The following is a 19790-nucleotide window of genomic DNA, read 5'->3' as shown; positions in this document are numbered from 1 at the left end:
TTTCAGCAATCCAGCCGCGACAACAAAGCATTCGATTCGATTCTCCTACAACAGTCTCGTCGAGAGCAAGCAAAAGCAGTCCATTCGATTCTCCTACAACAGCCCGATGTAAATTCCTCCCTTCCCGATCAAATCATCATCTTGTGATAGAATCGATCCTCTGTTTTGCGCTCTTCTTGTCATTCAGGATGCTCTGTTTCGCGAATTGAAATGCTCTGCTTTACACCCAACAACAATCTAATCAATGGCAAACTTGCAATGCAGGCGCTTGACAAGATCCGGTTCGAGAGCCTGACGGACAAGTCAAAGCTAGACGCACAGCCGGAGCTCTTCATCCGGCTGGTCCCGAACAAGCCCGAAGATGTGATTTTTCTAACATATATTAATCATATCAAATTATATTTTTTTACGGAATTAAATGAAGATAATTTTTATATGAAAATTATAGATCTTGATGAGATCTACAACTTTATAGTTTTGAGTTTTTTTCATTTGAAGTCGTTAAGATGCTCAAAAAAATTAATAACATATTTAGACTTAAGGGTATTTTTGACTTTTCACACCTGCAGTTTGACGGCGTCAGAGCCCAAATTGACGGCAGTGGCATGAGGGCACAAAAAAGTTTGAACAGTGACGCTGAAGACCGCTGAACTTTTTCAGAGGCTCATAAGGCATTACGATCTTTTTTAATGGCACACAAGGAATTCCCTCTTCCTTTTGTGTGTGACCAAGCGAATCCCTATCTACTCACATATTGAGCACGTTACATAATAAAGTGTATACATTATACTAGATCACTTAAAACTACGCTATATATTTCAAAGAGTCTTCTAATAAAACACATAGTTGTAACATATATTAAGCACGTAAACTAACCACGTAAAATCTTATATACACCAGGGGTGGATCTACAGTAGTAGCATGGGGGTACAGCTGTCCCCCCAAAATTTTTGAAAAAAAATCAAGTATATATATTCTTTAATATCTTGTATATGTATAATACTCTTTCTAGGCCCAGCTGCAGTCCATTTTCAAACGTATAGCAGCCCATTTCCAAACATATTGATGTATAATAAGCACTTTGCCGATCTGCCGAATACGAAACGACGCGTCACAGCGATACAACTCCTTCCTCAACCCCGCCCGCCGCCGCTACAAAGACGGAAACCCTCGTCGTCGTCGTTCGGTCGTTGTCTGACGGCCGGCCGGCTGGCTGAGGCGCTGCTTGCCTGCTTCCGATTTTCGACCTTTCCTCCGGCCGTCTGCCCGTCCTACACGCTACGCCAATATGCCCAGGAACTGCCAAATTGACAAGTTGCAAAGGGTAAAAATTCAATCTTGTTCTATTGCGATCACTGATCAATCATTTTTTTTACCAGAATATTCCCATCAATAATGAGTTCTAGTTTGCGGAATCCCTCTTCTAATTTGACCGATTATTGCAGACTGCAGAACATCAAGGATCAAGTAGCATGAAGAGGAATAACAATCTTGCATCTCTATGGAATGCTCATGCTCAGAAACAGAAAGCACAAAAGGTGTCTTCTTCCACTCCAAATCAACTAATTATTCATGATCAGCAAGTAGGACCTGAAATTCCTTGTGAGGAAGAAATACATGAGACACAGGAGATGGAAGATCAAGAAGCAAGACCTAAAAATCCTAGTGACGAAGAAATACATGAGGAACAAGAGACAGAAGAGGGAATTTATGATGTTGATCGTCTTCCCCATGATCTAGAAAGAGGATCCCCATCATCCAATATTCTGCCAATGAGCAAGATGCAGTGAGAAGAGGATATATTGCAAAAGGGCCATGCCAGCCAAGGACATATAATTTTCCACAGCGACAAATTGGTGGTAAGCGTCGCTTTCCGGTTAGATGGTTTGACAAGTATGATTGGCTTGAGTACAGTGTGGAAAAGGATGCTGCCTTCTGCTTTGTTTGTTATTTGTTTGCGGATACAGCTAATTATGTTGGTGGTGATGCTTTTGTGAATAGTGGGTTTAGAAAATGGAACCAGCCTGCATGTTGGAAGCATTACAAGCACCCACAATGAAGCTCTTGAGAAATTTACTAATTTCATTAGGCCAAGAGCATCAATAGCAAGTACTTACATTAAGCACACCACAGAAGAAAATGTTAAATATAAGGCGCGCTTAACCTACTCAATTGGTTGTCTGAGGTTTCTTTTGCGTCAAGGGCTGTCTTGTCGGGGACATGATGAAAGTGACACATCTAGCAATATGGGGAATTTTAAGGAACTCCAAAAATGGTTGGGTGAAATGTTTGAAGATGTTAGAAAGGTTACAGGACAGAATGCTCCCAAGAATTGCCAGATGACTGCCCATTCCATACAAACAAATATCATTAACTGTTGTGCCAAAGAAACTAGCAAACTTATTATTGAAGATCTTAGAGATGACTACTTTTCTATACTTGCTGATGAATCTAGTGATGTTTACCAAAAGGAACAGTTAGCTCTTTGCATAAGGTATGTTGACAAAAAAGGGAGGGTTACAGAAAGATTCCTTGGTATTGTTCATGTTCAGGATACTACTTCTTCAACACTAAAAGATGCAATAGTGTCTCTTCTTATGGAGCACAAATTGACATTATCTAAATGTCGTGGTCAAGGATATGATGGAGCTAGTAACATGAAGGGGGAAATCAATGGGCTGAAAACAAAAATCATGGACGAATCTCCTTCAGCACACTATATTCATTGCTTTGCGCACCAACTCCAATTGACTCTTGTTGCTGTTACCAAACAAAATGATGACTGTGTCGCATTTTTTGATTGTGTCACAAATATTTTGAATGTTGTTGGGATTTCTTATAGAAAGCATCACATGCTTAGAGAAGCCCAGGCACAGGAGGTTTTGGAAGCTTTAGAACAGGGTGAAATTGAAACATGACAAGGTTTAAATCAAGAGATGGGTCTGGGTAGGCCAGGAGATACTCGATGGGGAACTCACTACAAGACTATTTCTCGTATTATTGCTATGTATCCCACACTCCAGAAAGTTCTTGGGAAGATCTCAAAAGATAAATCTCAATCTGAGCGTATAAAAGCTCAAAATTGCTTGACAGTAATTGAGTCATTTGACTTTATATTCATGGCACACTTATTGCTGACCATATTTGGATATACTGATGAGTTATGCAAGGCTTTGCAAAAAAGGGATCAAGACATTATTAATGCTATTGAACTTATTGAGATGACTAAGTTCCATTTGCAAGTGTTGCGAGAGGACAATGAATGGGAAACCTTTTTGAAGGATGTCACATCTTTTTGTGTTAAACATCGAGTCAAGGTTCCTGATATGGATGGTTTTTATGTGCTTGTGGGGAGACCAAAACGTTACTTTGTGAAAGTAAAGAATCTTCATCGGTTCCATGTTGAAATGTTTCTAAGTGTCATTGATATGCAACTCCAAAGAGCTCAATAGCAGGTTTGATAATATATCTTGCTTATTATTTTATTATTGTTCAGCTTTTTTGTTTTTTCCTTTCGTAATAATTTATTTTCTCCTTACTGGGGCAGGTTTGATGAAGTTAATACAGAGCTTCTTGTTTGCATGGCTGCTCTAAATCCAGCTAATTCATTTGCTGCTTTTGATAAAGATAAACTTATGAAACTTGCAAAGTTTTATCCTCAAGATTTTACAAGTACAGATTTGGTCCAACTTTCTTCGCAGCTTAATATGTTTATTGTTGATGTGCGAAACGACACAAGGTTTCAACAAGTGAAGAATCTTAATGAGCTATCAATCAAACTAGTTGAGACAAAGAAGCATGATCGCTTTAAACAGGTTTATTTATTGCTGAAATTGGTCCTCATCCTTCCCATAGCTACTGCAAGTGTTGAGAGAGTCTTTTCAGGAATGAACTATGTGAAGACCAAGCTTCGGAATAAGATGGGTGATCAATACTTAAATGATTGTTTGGTCACATTTATTGAGCGTGACTTTTTTCGACGTGTAAGCAATGAAGATATCATTAAACGCTTTTTTCGGCATGTGAAGCTTTAGCTGGAAACTTATATTAGTATATTAGAATTATGGAAAGTTGAAAACATGTAACTTATCACAACTATTTTATCATCGTTTAGTGATCTAATTATGTCGTGTCCATGTTCGTTGACTATATCGTTTTCGTCCGTACCCCCATGATTGAAATCCTAGATCCGTCACTGATATACACATGTAAAATTTCATATATATACCTCAGTCCTCAGACACGTAAGTTGGCAGGTAGGCACGTAAAGGTTTCATATACTGTAAGTTGGCACGTACGCAAGTAAAGTCAATTTCATTTACGTTGGCACCTCCATGCGGCCCGGTTACATGCATAAAAAATAGATAGTTTATGCTAATTAAATTTTGTTATATCAAAGTTGCAAAAAAAAAAAGATTTACTACCTCCAATAGATCAAGTGTGTATCTATTATATCTAAAAAAAGCATCTTTAACGAAAAGGTATGTAGCCTAGTGATTATAATAGCCTCAGTAGCATTCTATTTTTAGTGGTAAACGACGTTGTCGTTGACAAGGTGATCGGCACCGAGACGTCAATGGTGACTTCGTCAATCATCTTGTCTCTAGGATTTACCGGCCCCTTCTTTGAAGGTGCTCATAGGGGTAGGGTTTACATGACTGACTTCATAGGAGTGAGTGTGCGTGCATTTCTTTTAGTGGTAGGCCTCGATTTGCTAACGCGGTCTTTGGGTTTGTGTGCGTGCCTATCACAGAGGTGAGTGTACGTGCATTATGAGCATCTTCGTTGTACTGCTTAATCTCAAAAAAATCTTTATATTTAAATCCTCCGGAATGCGCCCTTGTGAGCATAAAACCACAATGGTCCTACTCGCAGTCCCTTCTTTACGGCTAATAGTGCAATCCTTTCATCAGAATTCTTGGTTCCCTTGCCCGTCTTCAAAATCGAGTCATGAACTCTCTAGTCGATTCGGCCCCTTCCTTACCTCTATTAGGCTGTCACAATCCATTTTCCTTATTTATTCTATTTTATAAAATTAAAAAATAATAAATCTATGTTTCATCAATTACTTTGTAGAAAGTAATATATGTTTCTAACCATATCCAATCTAATTAAATGAACGGGCTCATGGTCATTTGGGAGTATCGTAGCAAAGCCCATTACATAATTTGTGAAACATTACGCAAAGTTACACATAACCCTGAGACGGGTGTGGGACTAAACATACCTAGTTCATTGTTTGATTACAAATTCTTCTATTCCTCCATCGATCAGTCCATTCCTTCGTTTTCTTTTACTTATCCATTTCAAGCAGAACATGATTAACAAACTCTGACCATGACAACTCGATCAGGTTGACCTTGCTGCTGGTGATGCATGACATGCTTGGAGACTCTGATGGCAATCGCGACGCACATGGTATTTGTTGCTTACTTCAGTACTGTCCATTTGATATCCATAAGCCAGAGGACATGTTATTATAGCCTATTACAGCTGAACCAGATTGGGCCAACACAGTTGTATCGGGACAAAACCATCTGGTCATATAGAACTCCAACTCCAAAGAATATACCAAAGGCAATCACAAAGATGACCTTGTCAATGTAGTGTTCTGTGGAGGCAATGGGAAGGGGACATCTAATTATTTGCCACTCTTACGGAGGACGACTCTCTGATTGCCAACTTTGTGGTGGCAACTACAAAAATATCCTAGAAAATAGTAACTCGCCTAATATTTTGCCATTTTTGCTGACGTGGCATGCCAGATCAGCCAGCCAGCTTGAAAACGGGCCGTTGACGCTCGAAGACCGAAGCCAAAAGACCATTCTGCCCCCGCCGTGTATTGCTTAACCAGCGCCGTCTCCTCCCATCTGTTCGCTTCTCTCCGCACTTCTTCTTCCTTCGTCTCCCGGGATCCCTCGTCTCCCCGTCCTTGGTCGCCGGCGCCCCTCCATTGCCCTCCCCAACCCTAGCCGCCATGTCCCATCGAGCGAGCTCATCAACACGCAATAGGCGTCCGCAGCTGCCGGATAGGATAGGGGAGTACCCACTCGGGAGGCAGACAGGGCTCCCCCTCATCATGTGCGAGGAGTGTGGGCTGCAGAGGGTGCTCGAGCTCGTGGCCCAGACAGATGAGAAATGCAACAAGGGTCGTGTCTTCTTCAAATGTCCCAGGAACATGCAAGGGGTAAGCCACATTCTTTGGGTTCCGATTTGTTAGGGTTTTGAATCGATTGTCACATCAAATATGTTTCCATGTGATTAGGTTCCAGGATCTTGTAGGTTTTTTGAGTGGCAGCGAGAGTACCTAGCCATATTGGTGGACCAGGGGAAGATTGTGATGAATCTAGAACAACATGGCGCAGTAGAGGAAGAAGCTGATTCAAGGGCACTGGTGCGTGTGCAGAAGAACTCAATGGAGGTGAAGCTGGATGCTTTGGTTGGTGCAGTGAAGGCTTTGAGCTTGGTCATGGGTGCTGGTGTAGTGGTTGGAGCTATGTATGTGTTCTCTGTTAGTTTGACTAGTTGTTAGTTCCCTTGTCTGTTAGTTGAACTAGGGATCCCGTTGAACTATTTCAAGTTGTATCTCAGTTGAGTAATGAGCTCTGTGTTTTAGTATGAGTCTGACCAATCAGTGGGCATATATGTGTGAAAATGTTGAATGGTTAATGGAATATTGTTTCTGTTATTTCACTTGTACATGATATCCAAAAATCATCACTGCAAGACCACTGATATGCTCTTGACAACCATAGCAAGTTCAGTCCGCATACATGACACAAACATAGCAAGTTCAGTCTGCATACATGACACAACCCTAGCAAAGTCATCACAAGTTGTTCAGGCCTATAAGGCAATACATTACAAGTTGTCCATTCAACTTACAATACCATAACAAGTTGTTCATGCACCTTTCAATGACATAACAGAGTTCCCAAAATATGGATCACAAGGATTCATTGCTTCATCAGTTTCCCTTGGCAGAAGAACTCTTCACCTTTGTGGCTAGCTGCTTCCTCCTAGGGGTCATCTTCTTGGCTGGTGCAGGGTTTGGCAGAGATTCAGCCTCTGGAATGATCATTTCAAGTGGTTGTGGAGCTTCCAAGTTCAACCTCCTGCATTTGAAAGTGGTTTAGTGAGCTGTTGCCGAGATGGCAAGTTCCTGAGTCACAATTTAGGTTCAGATTTTACCTTGCTGCTGCTGCTGCTTCCTCTGCCTCTCTTTCCCTTGCTACTGCTGCCCTTGTTCTTAGAGTCCTTGGTGATGGTGCTGCTTCTGCTGGTGGAGCTGGTGAAGGCTCAGGTGCTACTTCTGCTGGTGGAGCTGGTGAAGGCTCAGGTGCTGTTTCTGCTGGTGGAGCTGGTGAAGGCTCAGGTGCTGCTTCTACTGGTGGAGCTGGTGAAGGCTCAGGTGGTGCTGCTGCAGTTTCACTAGCTGGAGTAGGTTCATACTCCTTGTCAGCACCCTTCTTTGGCCCCTTTTTGGTCTTTGTCTTTCTTGTCCTCTTCCTGCAATTTCATTAAGTTAGTTAGCAATGGTGAAAGGATTTCAGCAAAGGTAGGTTAGTAAGTTACCTTTTTTTGGTGCCACTTAGTGGGCACCTCCAACTGGTCCTTCTATGGCCTAATTCACCACAGCCCTTGTAAGTAACCTGCCTTGTGGCTTTGCCACTTCTCTCCAGGCATCCCTTAACCCTCTTCTTCCTTTGCCTCCCAAGTCCCCTTTTCTTCCCAATTGGTGGAAGAAGCTTGAATCCCTTCTCAACTACCGGCCACTGGCTCTTATCAGTGATGACAGGAATCATTCCTGCATATGCTGCTTGGAACTTGTGCACTGAGTAGGCCACATCCACATATTGCTCCATATTTGGCTGCCTTTCAGTTGTTATGACTGTCAGTGCATGGGGACAGGGCTTGCCACTCACTTGCCACTCTCTGCATGTACACTCATGTTGGTCCAGGTAGACAACATGCCTCTTGACAACTTTATCATTGTACATGACTATCACCTCTGCTTGGTTGGGTCCACCCTTAGTTGCCTTCAGATGGTTCAGTCCCTTTGAGGCTGCATTTAGCTGATGAATTATTGCTGGTAGTATGAATCCTTTTAGGGCCTTGGATATCTTCCTTCTCTTCTCAAAAAGTACCATTGTCTTATGCCTGATAGCATCAGCTAGAATGTCTAATGGTAGATCTTTGTGTGCTTGGATCCATGCATTCCAAGATTCAGCCAAATTGTTATTTATGAAGTCACACTTGATCTCTTCCTTGAATCCACTCCTGGCCCACAGTAAACTGTGATGTTCCTTCAACCATGGAACAACTCCTAGATAGGCTTCAATAACTTTGTCCATCAATTTATTGAACTTCTCTACTGTGCATGCCCTTGCTGCTGGCCACATGTACTTGGCATAGGCATTTCCTGTAAACCTTTTCTTTATATTTTCCATGAGATGCCTGAAACACTCTCTCTGCTCTACTCCAGGGAAAACCTTTTTCACAGCTGCTTCTAGCCCTTTGCATGCATCAGTGCATATAGCCAAGTGGTTCATTGGCCCTATTGCTTTCCCTAACTGTTCCATGAACCAAGTCCAATTATCCTTGGTCTCTGAATCAAAGAAGCCAAAAGCAATTGGGTACAACCAATTGTGGCCATCTATTGCATTGGCTGCAGGCATGTGGCCATTCCACTCACCATTGAGAGCAGTTGAATCTACACTAATATAGGGTCTGCAGCCATCTCTAAATCCATCTATACTTGCTTTGAAGGCACAAAAAAATCTACTGAAGTGAACCTTGCCTTCCACAGTAACTGTATCTATCTCAACTACACTACCAGGAGACCTAAGCTCAATCTCAGCCTTGAATCTAAACAAATAATCAAAACAATCATCCCACTTACCAAATAATTTATCTATAGCCCTCTGTCTCCCATAAAATACAGTCTGATATGGAATCTTTATGTTGTACTTCTTCTCTAACTCTTCCTTTACAGCTTTGGGGCCCATCTCAGGATTATCCTTCAATAGTGGTATAGCCCTCTCAGCAATCCACTTCTGGGATGCCATCCTCCCAAGAACTCTACTCTTTGAAGGACACTTGTGGGTACCCTTATTGATTTGGATCTGCACATACATGAAGAAATGTCAGAAATAGTTAAGATAAATTCATATACAACATGCAAATATCAGAAATAAGGTTACACCAAAAGGACAAAAAAAAGTGTTAGTATTGGTACCCTGACACTGCCATCCTTCAGTGTCCTAGCTCTAATTTTCCATGGGCAGCCCTTGGAACTGCAGTAGCCCCTAAACCTCTCCTTGTCAGACTTCTCTGTCCCCAATTGAAACTCATTCACAATAGCATGCTGCCTAACTGCCATCCTAAAATCATCCATGCAAGGATACAGTGTTCCAACACTCATGTCAGGGTTGTCTCTATCCCAACCAAACATTGGCTCATCTCCTAGGTCATCATTAACAGGGATTGCTGCCTCATTCATTTCATCCTCCACATCAGCAGGTATGTTAGGAATAGGAACCTCATCTGTAGTAGCCTCATCTGCTGCCTTGAATCCAAAAGCCTCATAGATTTGATCCTCATCTACCACAGCATTAGCTTGACCATCACAGTTCTCATCAGCCAATATAGTCAATGTGTTCCAATCAACCACATTTTCTTCAGCTCTACCTTCTTCAGGAGTACTACAAGTGTCACCTAAGCCTTCTGCATTCTCTGCATGTCCTGCATTTGTCACACCAGAATGGGCAGCAGTAGTAGAAGACCCACCTTTGTTTGCTCCGCTAACAACATCATTCAGACCAACTGCATCTTTCTCAACAACATCACAACTAACATGCATTACCTTCTCATCCATCCTAGACATTATCATCTCCTCAAACTGATCACTGCTAGTAACCTTCCACTCTGTTCCACTGTCAATGTCAACACCCCAAATAAGCAGTTGCTGACTGCGGCCCCAAATGATCTTGCTGGCCATATCATCTACAAAGTCATTCAGTGTGTACACATTGCTACTGTCAAACCACAGGTCATGTTCTTGAGCATCTAGGTCAACCACTCCATAGTCGTTAGCCAAAGTGTATTTATCAACGCTAACATGGATTCTAAAAGCATTGTCAGGATCAATCCTGACAGTGACAAGCAAAACAAACAAATTGGGAGTTAGGACATCCCTCACATACGGGATCCCCTCACATACATGCCATAACAATGAAACATACCATGGGGGGCACGGAGACAACACCATCGTGGCTAATGGTTTGCTCTACATCCGAATCCTACATCAACACACGAAAATTAGGAAACCCTAGCATCAGGAATCCCCCCATTCACAGATGCCACGCGTAGGTAGAAGAAGGAAGTAGATCTAACCTTGCAGGCGTCGTGCCGTCCTGCGACTTGGCGCCGCCGTCGAGCTCCCGCCTGCCCGCCTCGAGCAAGCGCCGCCATGGGGAATGAAAGGGGAGGGACGGGAGAGAATCCCGGAGAGAAGCGAGTGGACTGAACAGATGGGAGGGGGAGAGACGGCGCTGGTTAAGCAATACACGGCGGGGGCAGAATGGTCTTTTGGCTTCGGTCTTCGAGCATCAACGGCCCGTTTTCAAGCTGGTTGGCTGATCTGGCATGCCACGTCAGCAAAAATGGCAAAATATTAGGCGAGTTACTATTTTCTAGGACATTTTTGTAGTTGCCACCACAAAGTTGGCAATCAGAGAGTCGGCCTCCGTAAGAGTGGCAAATAATTAGATGTCCCAATGGGAAGTGCAGCTGCTTCTGTTGAACTACAATGGGGCACACAAAGGTGCACCAGGGTAGGGCTGCATAGCTTTGGGTTTCCAACAAAGCTACTGTCTGGAAACATGCTGAACTGACCTCCAGTTGGAATAGGCCCTTCCATATCATTGTTAGAAATGTCAAATTTGGAAAGGAAGTGAAGTGTCTCCAACATGGAAGGGATCACGCCGGTCAGATTGTTGTATGACAAGTCTAGCACCTGTAGATTCACAAGGTTGCCAATTGATTCTGGAATCTCCCCATATAAGTTGTTAATGCTCAGGTTGAGTACAAGCAGTCCTTTTAAATCACCAAGCTCCGGTGGGATTACACCAGTAAGTTTATTGTAGCCTAGATTGATTGTTCTTGGGAAACCATTGGTCGTACGGTATTGGAGAAATGGAGCCAGATAAAGAGGAAATGGAAATACAGATGTGTCTAGGAAATTTTGGTCTGATTTGGCTTGTTCAAGCATTGGCATCTCCATCAGTGCTACTGGTATATCACCGGTAAGACTGTTATTCGACATGTCTATATAGAAAAGGAAGTTTAAGGTATTAATCCATGCTAGGATTGGTCCACTGAGTTGATTGTTGTTTAAAAGCAGTGCTTGCAACAATTTAAGCTTGGACAGCCAGTTTGGTAAATTTCCATACAGTGAACAGTCACTTATGGCAAGTCCCTTGAGATTCTTAAATCCATAAAATGCATCATAGTCTGGCATGGTCTCATGCTTGAAGTTTCCCCCCATTATTAAGAGAGAGAGAGTCGTAGAGGAACTAAGGATCTGAAGTGTATTTGTGATGTTTGTAAAATTGTTATGAGAGACACCTAGGAATCTTAGGGACTTGAGATTGTTTATTCTTGAAGAAAATTGACCGTGGAGTTCGTTGTAAGATAACCACAAATCAATAAGGTTGCTGCAAGAGTAGATGCTTTCTGGAACTGTGCCACTGAACTTGTTTGATCTAAAATCTAGAAATTTAAGGTTGGGTAGGGTGGAGAAGTCGAAATTTGTGAGTTTTCCGTGGAAGTTATTGCCGTTCAGGATTGTTAGAATAAACTACTGCTTTCCTTGTGTGAACACAGCAAGGGAAGGCGGCGCCGAACTGGCCCCCTGCTGTGATGCTGTAGCCGCTGTAGGTGCAGGCGCCGCACGGCTCACCTACAGCACTGTAGGCACATGCAGTGGCCGGCGCAGAGTTAGCCCTGTATGTTATCTAGTTCCTGTAGCAGCATGGCAGCTGTACTAGGACTAGAAGGATAGAGTTGTATAAATAGGATACAACGACAACTCAGTAAAGAGAGCTTAGATTTGCTATCTCACAGACAGGGCTTCGGCCAACGCTGGTGTCTTGTATTGTGCGTGCACGCTCTATTCTCCCTCTTCTTCTATCTCTGGCCATAGTGTGTGGTCGGACAATGTCTGTTCGTGGTCGGCACGGCTAGTGGCTGCTCGGTAGCACTAGCGAGTGCTAGGCAAGACTGATGAGTGGTTCACTTACCTAAGCCAGTGATCCTGTGGGCCAACAAGTGGTATCAGAGCTGTACAAGCGCCGTCGCCAGACTAACCACTAGCGATAACAGGCGGTTCGGAAGTAGGTGACAGCAGTGGCACTGCTGTGGCTGCCCAGCCACGACCGGAAGTCGTTGTTCAAACAGTGTGGGAGGTCAGCGGCACCAGTTGGTCGATGCTGACTCGCACCAACTATGGAGAGTGGTCGGTGACCATAAAGGTCAAGCTCAGAGCTCGACGGCTCTGGAATGCTGTTGACAAGGGCACCGACTGTAAAGAAGATGACATGTTAGCGTTGGAGGCTATCCTCGCTGCTGTACCGGTGGAGTACAGGGAGCCATTGGGGACGAAGAGCTCGGCTAAGGAGGCGTGGGAGGCTATTGCGGCGATGCGCGTTGGTTCCGACTACGCAAAGAAGGCGACGGCCCTGCTTTTGAAGCAGAAGTACGCCAAGCTCAAGTTCAAGGATGGTGAAATGGTGGAGGACTTCTCCCTCCGCCTGTAGACGCTCATCAGCAAGCTAAAGAGCCATGGCGTCACCATCAATGAAGAGGAAGCGGTCTCTAAGTACCTCCACTCCGTGCCGGCAAAGTACATCCAGATCGCTCTCTCCATAGAGACGATGCTGGACTTGTCCACCCTCACCATTGAGGATGTGACAGGCCGTCTGCGGGTGGTGGACAAACGCCTAGAGCAGACGACAGCAACGAAGGACAGCAGGAAACTCCTGCTGACGAAAGAGGAGTGGGCTGCTCGGAGGAACTCCGGGAAGGTAGCCTCCTCTAGCCGCGGTGGTGATGGCAAGCACAATGGCAAGGCTTCTTCAGAGAAGAAGAAGCAGGTCGACCCCAATGCCTGCCGGCGTTGCGAGAAGATGGGCCATTCGGCACGGGAGTGCCCAAACCGCAAGCAGGATAAGAAGGCTGAGGCTCATCTGGCGCAAGCCAGTGATGAGGATGAGGCCACTATCCTGATGGCGACATTCTGTGCACTGCATGACATCGAGGGTGAGGAGAAGGTGGAGCTGATGGTGGTGGAAGGACCTGGGAAGGCCTTGAAGACCGTCAACCTCAATGAACCACATGCCCAAGTTCACCTCGAACGTGTGGGCGCCGACCAGGAGTAGCGGTGGTATCTGGACTCTGGTGCCAGTAACCACATGATGAGCTCCAAGGAATCCTTCTCCGAGCTCGACGGCGATGTTACCGGTATGGTGAAGTTTGGTGACGGCTCAAGGGTGGCTATCCAAGGGCGCAGCACCATTATCTTCAAGTGCCAGAACGGGGAGCACCGTGCGCTAACGGATGTATACTACATCCCACAGCTGCGTTCCAGCATCATCAGCATTGGTCATCTGGATGAGCGCGGTAGCGAGGTACTGATCAAGGACGGAGTCCTTAGGATCAGGGACTGGGAGCAATGACTTCTTGCCAAGGTGAAGAGGTCCCTGAATCGGTTGTATCTGCTCAACCTGAAGGTAGAGCAGCCGGTGTGCCTGGCGGCAAGGCACTCTGAGGAACTGTGGATGTGGCATGCTCGGTTCGGACATCTTAGCTTCGACGCGCTTGGTTGGCTGGAGAAGATGGTCCGAGGGCTATCCCACATCAAGCACGGAGGCGAGCTGTGTGATAGCTGCTTGGCTAGGAAGCAGAGGAGGCTACCTTTCCCAAAGACGGCCAAGTATCGCGCGAAGGATGCTCTCGAGCTCGTCCACGGCGACCTCTATGGGCCAATCACGCCTGCTACATGCGGTGGTCGGCGGTACTTCCTCCTACTCATGGATGATTTCAGTCGCTACATGTGGCTGCAACTCCTGACGAGCAAGGATGAAGCGGCGGCGGCGATCAAGAAGTTAAAGATGCGCGCAGAGGCCGAGAGCAGCAAGAAGCTCTATGTGCTGAGGACTGATCGTAGTGGAGAATTCACTTCGGTGGAGTTCGCTGCGTACTACGTGGATCAGGGTGTGGGGCAACACCACACCGCGCCGTACTCGCCACAACAGAATGGCGTGGTGGAGTGACGGAACCAGATGGTGGTCGGCATGGCCCGATCCATGATAAAGGCCAAAGGCATGCCAGCAAGGTTCTGAGGGGAGGCGGTGACAACGGTGGTGTTCATCCTCAACCGCGCTCCGACCAAGGCCCTAACGGGCAAGACGTCGTTCGATGCTTGGTATGGGCGCAAGCCGAGCGTGTCCTTCCTCCGGACATTCGGTTGCATCGGCCATGTCAGGAAGACGAAGCTGAACCTCACCAAGCTGGAGGACAGGAGCACACCAATGGTGTTCTTGGGCTACGCGGAGGGTGCCAAGGCGTACCGGCTCTATGACCCATGCGGAGACAAGGTCCTTGTCTCGCGCGACGTCGTGTTCGACGAGGAGGCGGCTTGGGACTGGAACAGTCCAAGCATGGGGGAAGCAGGAGGCTTCACCAGCACCTTCATCGCCGAGCACTTGGTCATCCACAGTGGTGGAGACACTGGGGAACAGGTGCCGAGCACTCTGGGAGGAGCACCGAGCACTTCGGCGGTAGAGTCGAGCACTCCTGGGGCAGTGCCAATCACTTTGGGAGGGATGCCGAGCACTCCGAAAGGAGTGTTGTGCACTCCTGGAGGGATACCGAGCACACTAGGAGTGGTGCTGGGAGGTTCTACAGTGGTGGTGACCACTCTAGGACAGGTGTCGAGCACTCCCGTGGCGGAGCCAAAACATCTTATAGTGATGTCGACCACTCCAAGACTGAGGCAGGACATCCTACAGTGTGGTCGAACACTGCAGGAGTTATGACGAGCTGTCCAAAAGTAGTGCCGAGCACTCAAGGTGCTATGCCAAGCACTCCGGCGGAACAGGGAACTCCATCAACACCAATCGAGTTCGCCTCACCTCCCGATGACATCACTGAGTTTGTGGATGCCTTCCATGAAGGTGAGGAGGTGATGTTCCGTAGGCTGGACGACATCATCAGTGGCACAGGTCCCTCAGGTCTGGCGGGCAGGCTGCTCAACAACGCAGAGCTGCTACTCGTCAGTGCAGAGGAACCACCCACGTTCGCGCTAGCCGAGCGCGATGGAAACTGGCGATGGGCGATGCTAGAGGAGATGAAGGCGATCGAGGAAAACGAGACTTGGTAGCTCGTTGATCCACCTCCAGGATGCCATCCGATCAGCCTGAAGTGGGTGTACAAAGTCAAGCGGGACGAGCTCGGCGCCATTATCAAGCACAAGACGCGCCTCGTCGCCCGAGGCTTTGTTCAGCGTGAGGGCATAGACTTTGAGGAGGTCTTTACGCCAGTAGCGCGCATGGAGTCGGTCTGTTTGCTACTTGCTTTGGCAGCAGCAAAGGACTAGCGTGTCCATCACTTGGACGTTAAATCGGCCTTCCTCAATGGCGAGCTGGCGGAGACGGTCTTCGTCAAGCAATCTCCAGGTTTCGCCGTCAAGGGAGAGGAGCATAGGGTGCTTCGACTGCGCAAGGCGCTCTACGGGCTGCGGCAGGCCCCATGAGCATGGAACACCAAGCTTGATGCCACGCTGGGCAAGCTTGGGTTTCAACGGTGCGCAACCGAGCACGCGCTCTACACGCGGCGACGGGGGAAGAAGGAGCTCGTCGTCGGTGTGTATGTGCATGACTTGATCGTCACCGGCGCGCGCACGGAGGATATCAACGGCTTCAAGCGCGAGATGGCGGCTCGTTTTTGAATGAGCAATCTCGGCGCACTCTCCTACTACCTCGGCATCGAGGTGAGACAGGGAAAGGAGGAACTCACGCTCGGTCAGAGCGCGTATGCCTCCAAGCTATTGGAGAGGAGCAGCATGGCTGAGTGCAAGCCATGCGTGACTCCGATGGAGGAGCGGCTGAAGTTGATGAATGCCAGTACCGTGGCGAAGGTGGATGCAACACTCTACCGAAGCATCGTCGGCGGTCTGCGCTACCTAGTCCACACGAGGACGGACATTGCGTTCGCTGTGGGCTACGTCAGTCGCTTCATGGAGGATCCTAGAGAGGATCACTGGGCTACGGTGAAGCGGCTACTGCGCTACGTCAAGGGGACAGTAGATCATGGGATCATCTTCCCAAAGACCGGCGAGAGTAGGCTTCAGCTCACTGTGTTCAGCGATGCAGACATGGCGGGGACATTGACGGGCGACGGAGCACCTCTGGCATGCTTGTCTTCCTCGGGTCGGCCCCAATTTCATGGCTATCACTAAAATAGAAGGTGGTGGTGCTATCTACGTGCGAGGCAGAGTACGTAGCAGCGGCCACAGCGGCGTACCAAGTTGTGTGGCTACGTCGGCTGCTGGGCGAGCTGACCGGCGTGGAAGCTCACCCACCAGCACTGATGGTGGACAACCAGCCCACCATCGCCCTCGCGAAGAATCCGGTTCTACATGACCGGAGTAAACACATCAACGTGAAGTTCCACTTCCTCAGGGACTGTGTCGATGGATGGCAGATCGTTATCGAGTTCGTCGAAACTGGTCGGCAACTCGCGGACGTCCTCACCAAACCGCTCGGACGACTTCGACTCACGAAGCTGAAGGAGATGATCGCCATGGAGGGGGTACAAGGAATAGCAGTAGGTTTAGGGGAAGAATTATTAGAATAAACTACTACTTTCCTTGTGTGAACATAGCAAGGGAAGGCGGCGCCGAACTGGCCCCCTGCTGCGATACTGTAGCCGTTGCAGGTGCAGGTGCAGGCGCCGCACGGCTCACCTGCAGCACTGTAGGCACATGCAGTGGCCGGCGCAGAGTCAGCCCTGTATGTTATCTAGTTTCTGTAGCAGCATGGCAACTGTACTAGGACTAGAAGGATAGAGTTGTATAAATAGGATACCACGTCAACTCAGTAAAGAGAGCTCAGATTTGCCATCTCACAGACAGGGCTTCGGCCAACGCTGGTGTCTTGTATTGTGCGTGCATGCTCTGTTCTCCCTCTTCTTCTATCTCTGGCCATAGTGTGTGGTCGGACAACGTCTGTTCGTGGTCGGCACGGCTAGTGGCTGCTCGGCAGCACTAGCGGGTGCTAGGCAAGACTGGTGAATGGTTCACTCACCTGAGCCAGTGATCCTGTGGGCCAACAAGGATGAAGATTGTGAGATTTGAACAATTACTCAAAGATGATGGAAGCTCTCCAAACATGTTGTTATAGTCTAAGTGAAGCTCCTCCAGCATCTTGAGCTGCCCAATAGAATCTGGGATTTCGCCATTTAGCCAATTCCTGGCAAGGTCAAGGATAACTAATTTGCTGAGTTTTACTACAAGCTCAGGATCAAGTTTGTCTTGCAAATGGCTATTAGGCAATGAGAGGTGCTCTAATGAGGTGACATTCAAAAGCTCACAGAGGAGTGTCCCACTAAACTGGTTTTGTCCAGCCTTAAGCACTCTCAGCACAGGGCAGCTGCCAAGCTCTGGCGGTATGCCACCATGAAAATGGTTGTAACTGAGATCAAGCAAAACAAAGAACGGCTTGTCAACACAAACCGTGCTAGGAAATTTCCCGGTAAAGCTATTGTTACTCATGTTGAGACTGGCCAGATTCTTCATGCCATCTAGTGTGTCAGATGGAAAATATCCTGTGAAAAAGATGCTTGAGATGTTGATTACCTTCATTGCCAGTTCATGGGTGGATGGCAGCTTGTGGAACTCTCCATTGAGCTTGTTGAAGCTAACATCGAGGACGACGATGCAGCTAGACCACAGCAGCTCCGGTGGGAGTTCACCGGAGAGTAAGTTGCCGGACAGGTTGAGCCTCAACAAGCCGGTGAGATTGCCAAGTGAGGGTGTTATGTGCCCCTCAAGGCCCATAGAAGCCAGAGAGATATCCATGACTGCCCCATCCTCATTGAAAGTAACGCCCTCCCACAAACAGCAACTTGTGTCATTTTTCCATGAAGTGTTGAGGGCAGAGGCCTGAGAGAGACCATCGAGGAACGCAAGGAGGGAGGTCTTCTCCTCTTCTTTGCAAGAGCTGACGGGAGAGGCCAAGAAGAGCAAGAGAACAAGAGCAACAGCAAGTAAAGATACTTGTAATGTTTTTGGTTTTCTGTTGCTCGAGGAATATTGTTGCTGTGTGGCCTTTTCCATTGTACAACGTAGGACTTCCTGCGGTGGTCTTTTGCATTGTACAACGTAGGACTTCCAGCAAGTGAATATTTAAAAACAGGCGATGATGTTGATCAAATTTTGCTTTTACTCTCTTTTTTTTTCCCTTTTATATCAGTTGCCTGTAGGTTTTCTGGAATTGCAAATTGTGATATCCAAATGCAGACGAGTTTTGTTAAGTTGTGCCTCTCGTATTCGATACTTTTGTGGTTTCTTAGTCTTTATTCTCTGATGTTTACAGAACAAAGTAGCATGTCTTCTGGTGACAGCGGGCCCCTACAGATTTCACAGGGGTCGACGAAGCCTAACCTAAGAGCAACTCCAAGTGTCTCTTTATATTTTTTCTAATTAATAAGAATAAAGATTTTGATAAAAATATCCTCCAATAGTTTTATTTAATTAGATCTTCAAATATAGCTATCATCTCTTTTGGATTTCTCGCTAGTTAATGTTGAAAAGAGGGATTGGCTCTCTAGAGTGCACACATGATATAGAAGTTGTTGGAGCGTGAAAAGATATAGAGATCAGTTTTTATTCAAAGGACTCTCCAAATGACAATTTAAAGAATTCTTGAGCAAGAGCCCTCAAATTAGGGCCCCTACTTTTTATGAACCAATAGCACCATGGACTTGGATATATAAGTGATATTTATGGTACGGGGAGCAAGGATAAGTGATTCACAGTTCCAGATTGAGTACATGGCTAATATGGAAGTTCTGAACTTAAATTCTTACTTAATGTATGTTCACAATTTGAGTTAGAATCTACTTCCTATATTCCAAATTGTAAATTGTTCAGGCTCTTTTTAGATACATGGTTTTTATTATGCATATAGATTTACATTATGTCTATATATATATAGTAAAAATATATATCTAAAAAAGCTAAAATAACTTATAATTTGGAATGGAGTACAATCGAAGTGAACATATATACTTCACCAATTTTAGCTTTCTCTGATAAAACAAAATTTGTGGGCAATATTTTACAATCATAGGGTTACGCCTACCTGTCGTTGGTACTTGATAGTAATAGTTCTAACAGTGGGGTCACCACGCACCAAGTGGAAACTGTGCTAAGCACACACCTATCCTGACCTAATTCGATCCAGCTTTTAGAAAAGAGAATATGCCATAGTGATCTATTCAAGGCAACAGTGTGTCGATACACGTCAACTGGTTCACTTCTAACTTTGTATCTATCTGTGATTCGTGCATATCCATATATGTGTGTGTGACAACCATGTGGAACCTTTGAACAAGTGATGTTCCATACTGGCTACTGGGGAATTTTGAGCCGCAGAAACATATGAATGTGGTCAGTCCGTACAGTTTGGTCCTCTTTTTATCCTCTACAATATTCCTTGTTCTTCAAT

General features: G+C 46.1%; 2 protein-coding genes and 1 pseudogene across 2 annotated transcripts; 1 reads left to right on the top strand and 2 right to left on the bottom strand.

Annotated features, from left to right (window-relative positions):
• Window positions 1-2246: 2246 nt before the first annotated feature.
• Window positions 2247-4034, top strand: LOC136479864 (uncharacterized). The gene is made up of 3 exons (XM_066477593.1): window positions 2247-2879; window positions 3024-3409; window positions 3548-4034. The coding sequence occupies exons 1-3, from the start codon at window positions 2247-2249 to the stop codon at window positions 4032-4034; spliced, it is 1506 nt and encodes a 501-aa protein (XP_066333690.1).
• A 1453-nt stretch (window positions 4035-5487) lies between these two features.
• Window positions 5488-18397, bottom strand: LOC136483711 (receptor-like protein 2; annotated as a pseudogene).
• LOC136483712 (uncharacterized) lies at window positions 6538-9486 on the bottom strand. The gene is made up of 3 exons (XM_066480850.1): window positions 7576-9486; window positions 7192-7509; window positions 6538-7115 (listed from the first exon to the last, which is right to left on the bottom strand). The coding sequence occupies exons 1-3, from the start codon at window positions 9135-9137 to the stop codon at window positions 6968-6970; spliced, it is 2028 nt and encodes a 675-aa protein (XP_066336947.1). The 5' UTR covers window positions 9138-9486; the 3' UTR covers window positions 6538-6967.
• Window positions 18398-19790: the final 1393 nt, after the last annotated feature.

Source organism: Miscanthus floridulus, chromosome 9, assembly GCF_019320115.1.
Source record: "Miscanthus floridulus cultivar M001 chromosome 9, ASM1932011v1, whole genome shotgun sequence".
In the NCBI taxonomy this organism is placed as follows: Eukaryota; Viridiplantae; Streptophyta; class Magnoliopsida; order Poales; family Poaceae; genus Miscanthus; species Miscanthus floridulus.
Note: the sequence above shows the minus strand (reverse complement) of the source record. Positions and strands in the feature narration are given on the sequence as shown.

Coding starts and splice junctions, on each gene's coding strand:
- LOC136479864 (XM_066477593.1), top strand. CDS start 2,247: ATGGGGAATTTTAAGGAACTCCAAAAATGGTTGGGTGAAATGTTTGAA. Junction 2,880..3,023: donor GAGAAGCCCAGGCACAGGAG/GTTTTGGAAGCT, acceptor CCCACACTCCAG/AAAGTTCTTGGGAAGATCTC. Junction 3,410..3,547: donor CATCGGTTCCATGTTGAAAT/GTTTCTAAGTGT, acceptor TTACTGGGGCAG/GTTTGATGAAGTTAATACAG.
- LOC136483712 (XM_066480850.1), bottom strand. CDS start 9,137: ATGTATGTGCAGATCCAAATCAATAAGGGTACCCACAAGTGTCCTTCA. Junction 7,510..7,575: donor CTAAGTGGCACCAAAAAAAG/GTAACTTACTAA, acceptor ATGAAATTGCAG/GAAGAGGACAAGAAAGACAA. Junction 7,116..7,191: donor GAAGCAGCAGCAGCAGCAAG/GTAAAATCTGAA, acceptor TTTCAAATGCAG/GAGGTTGAACTTGGAAGCTC.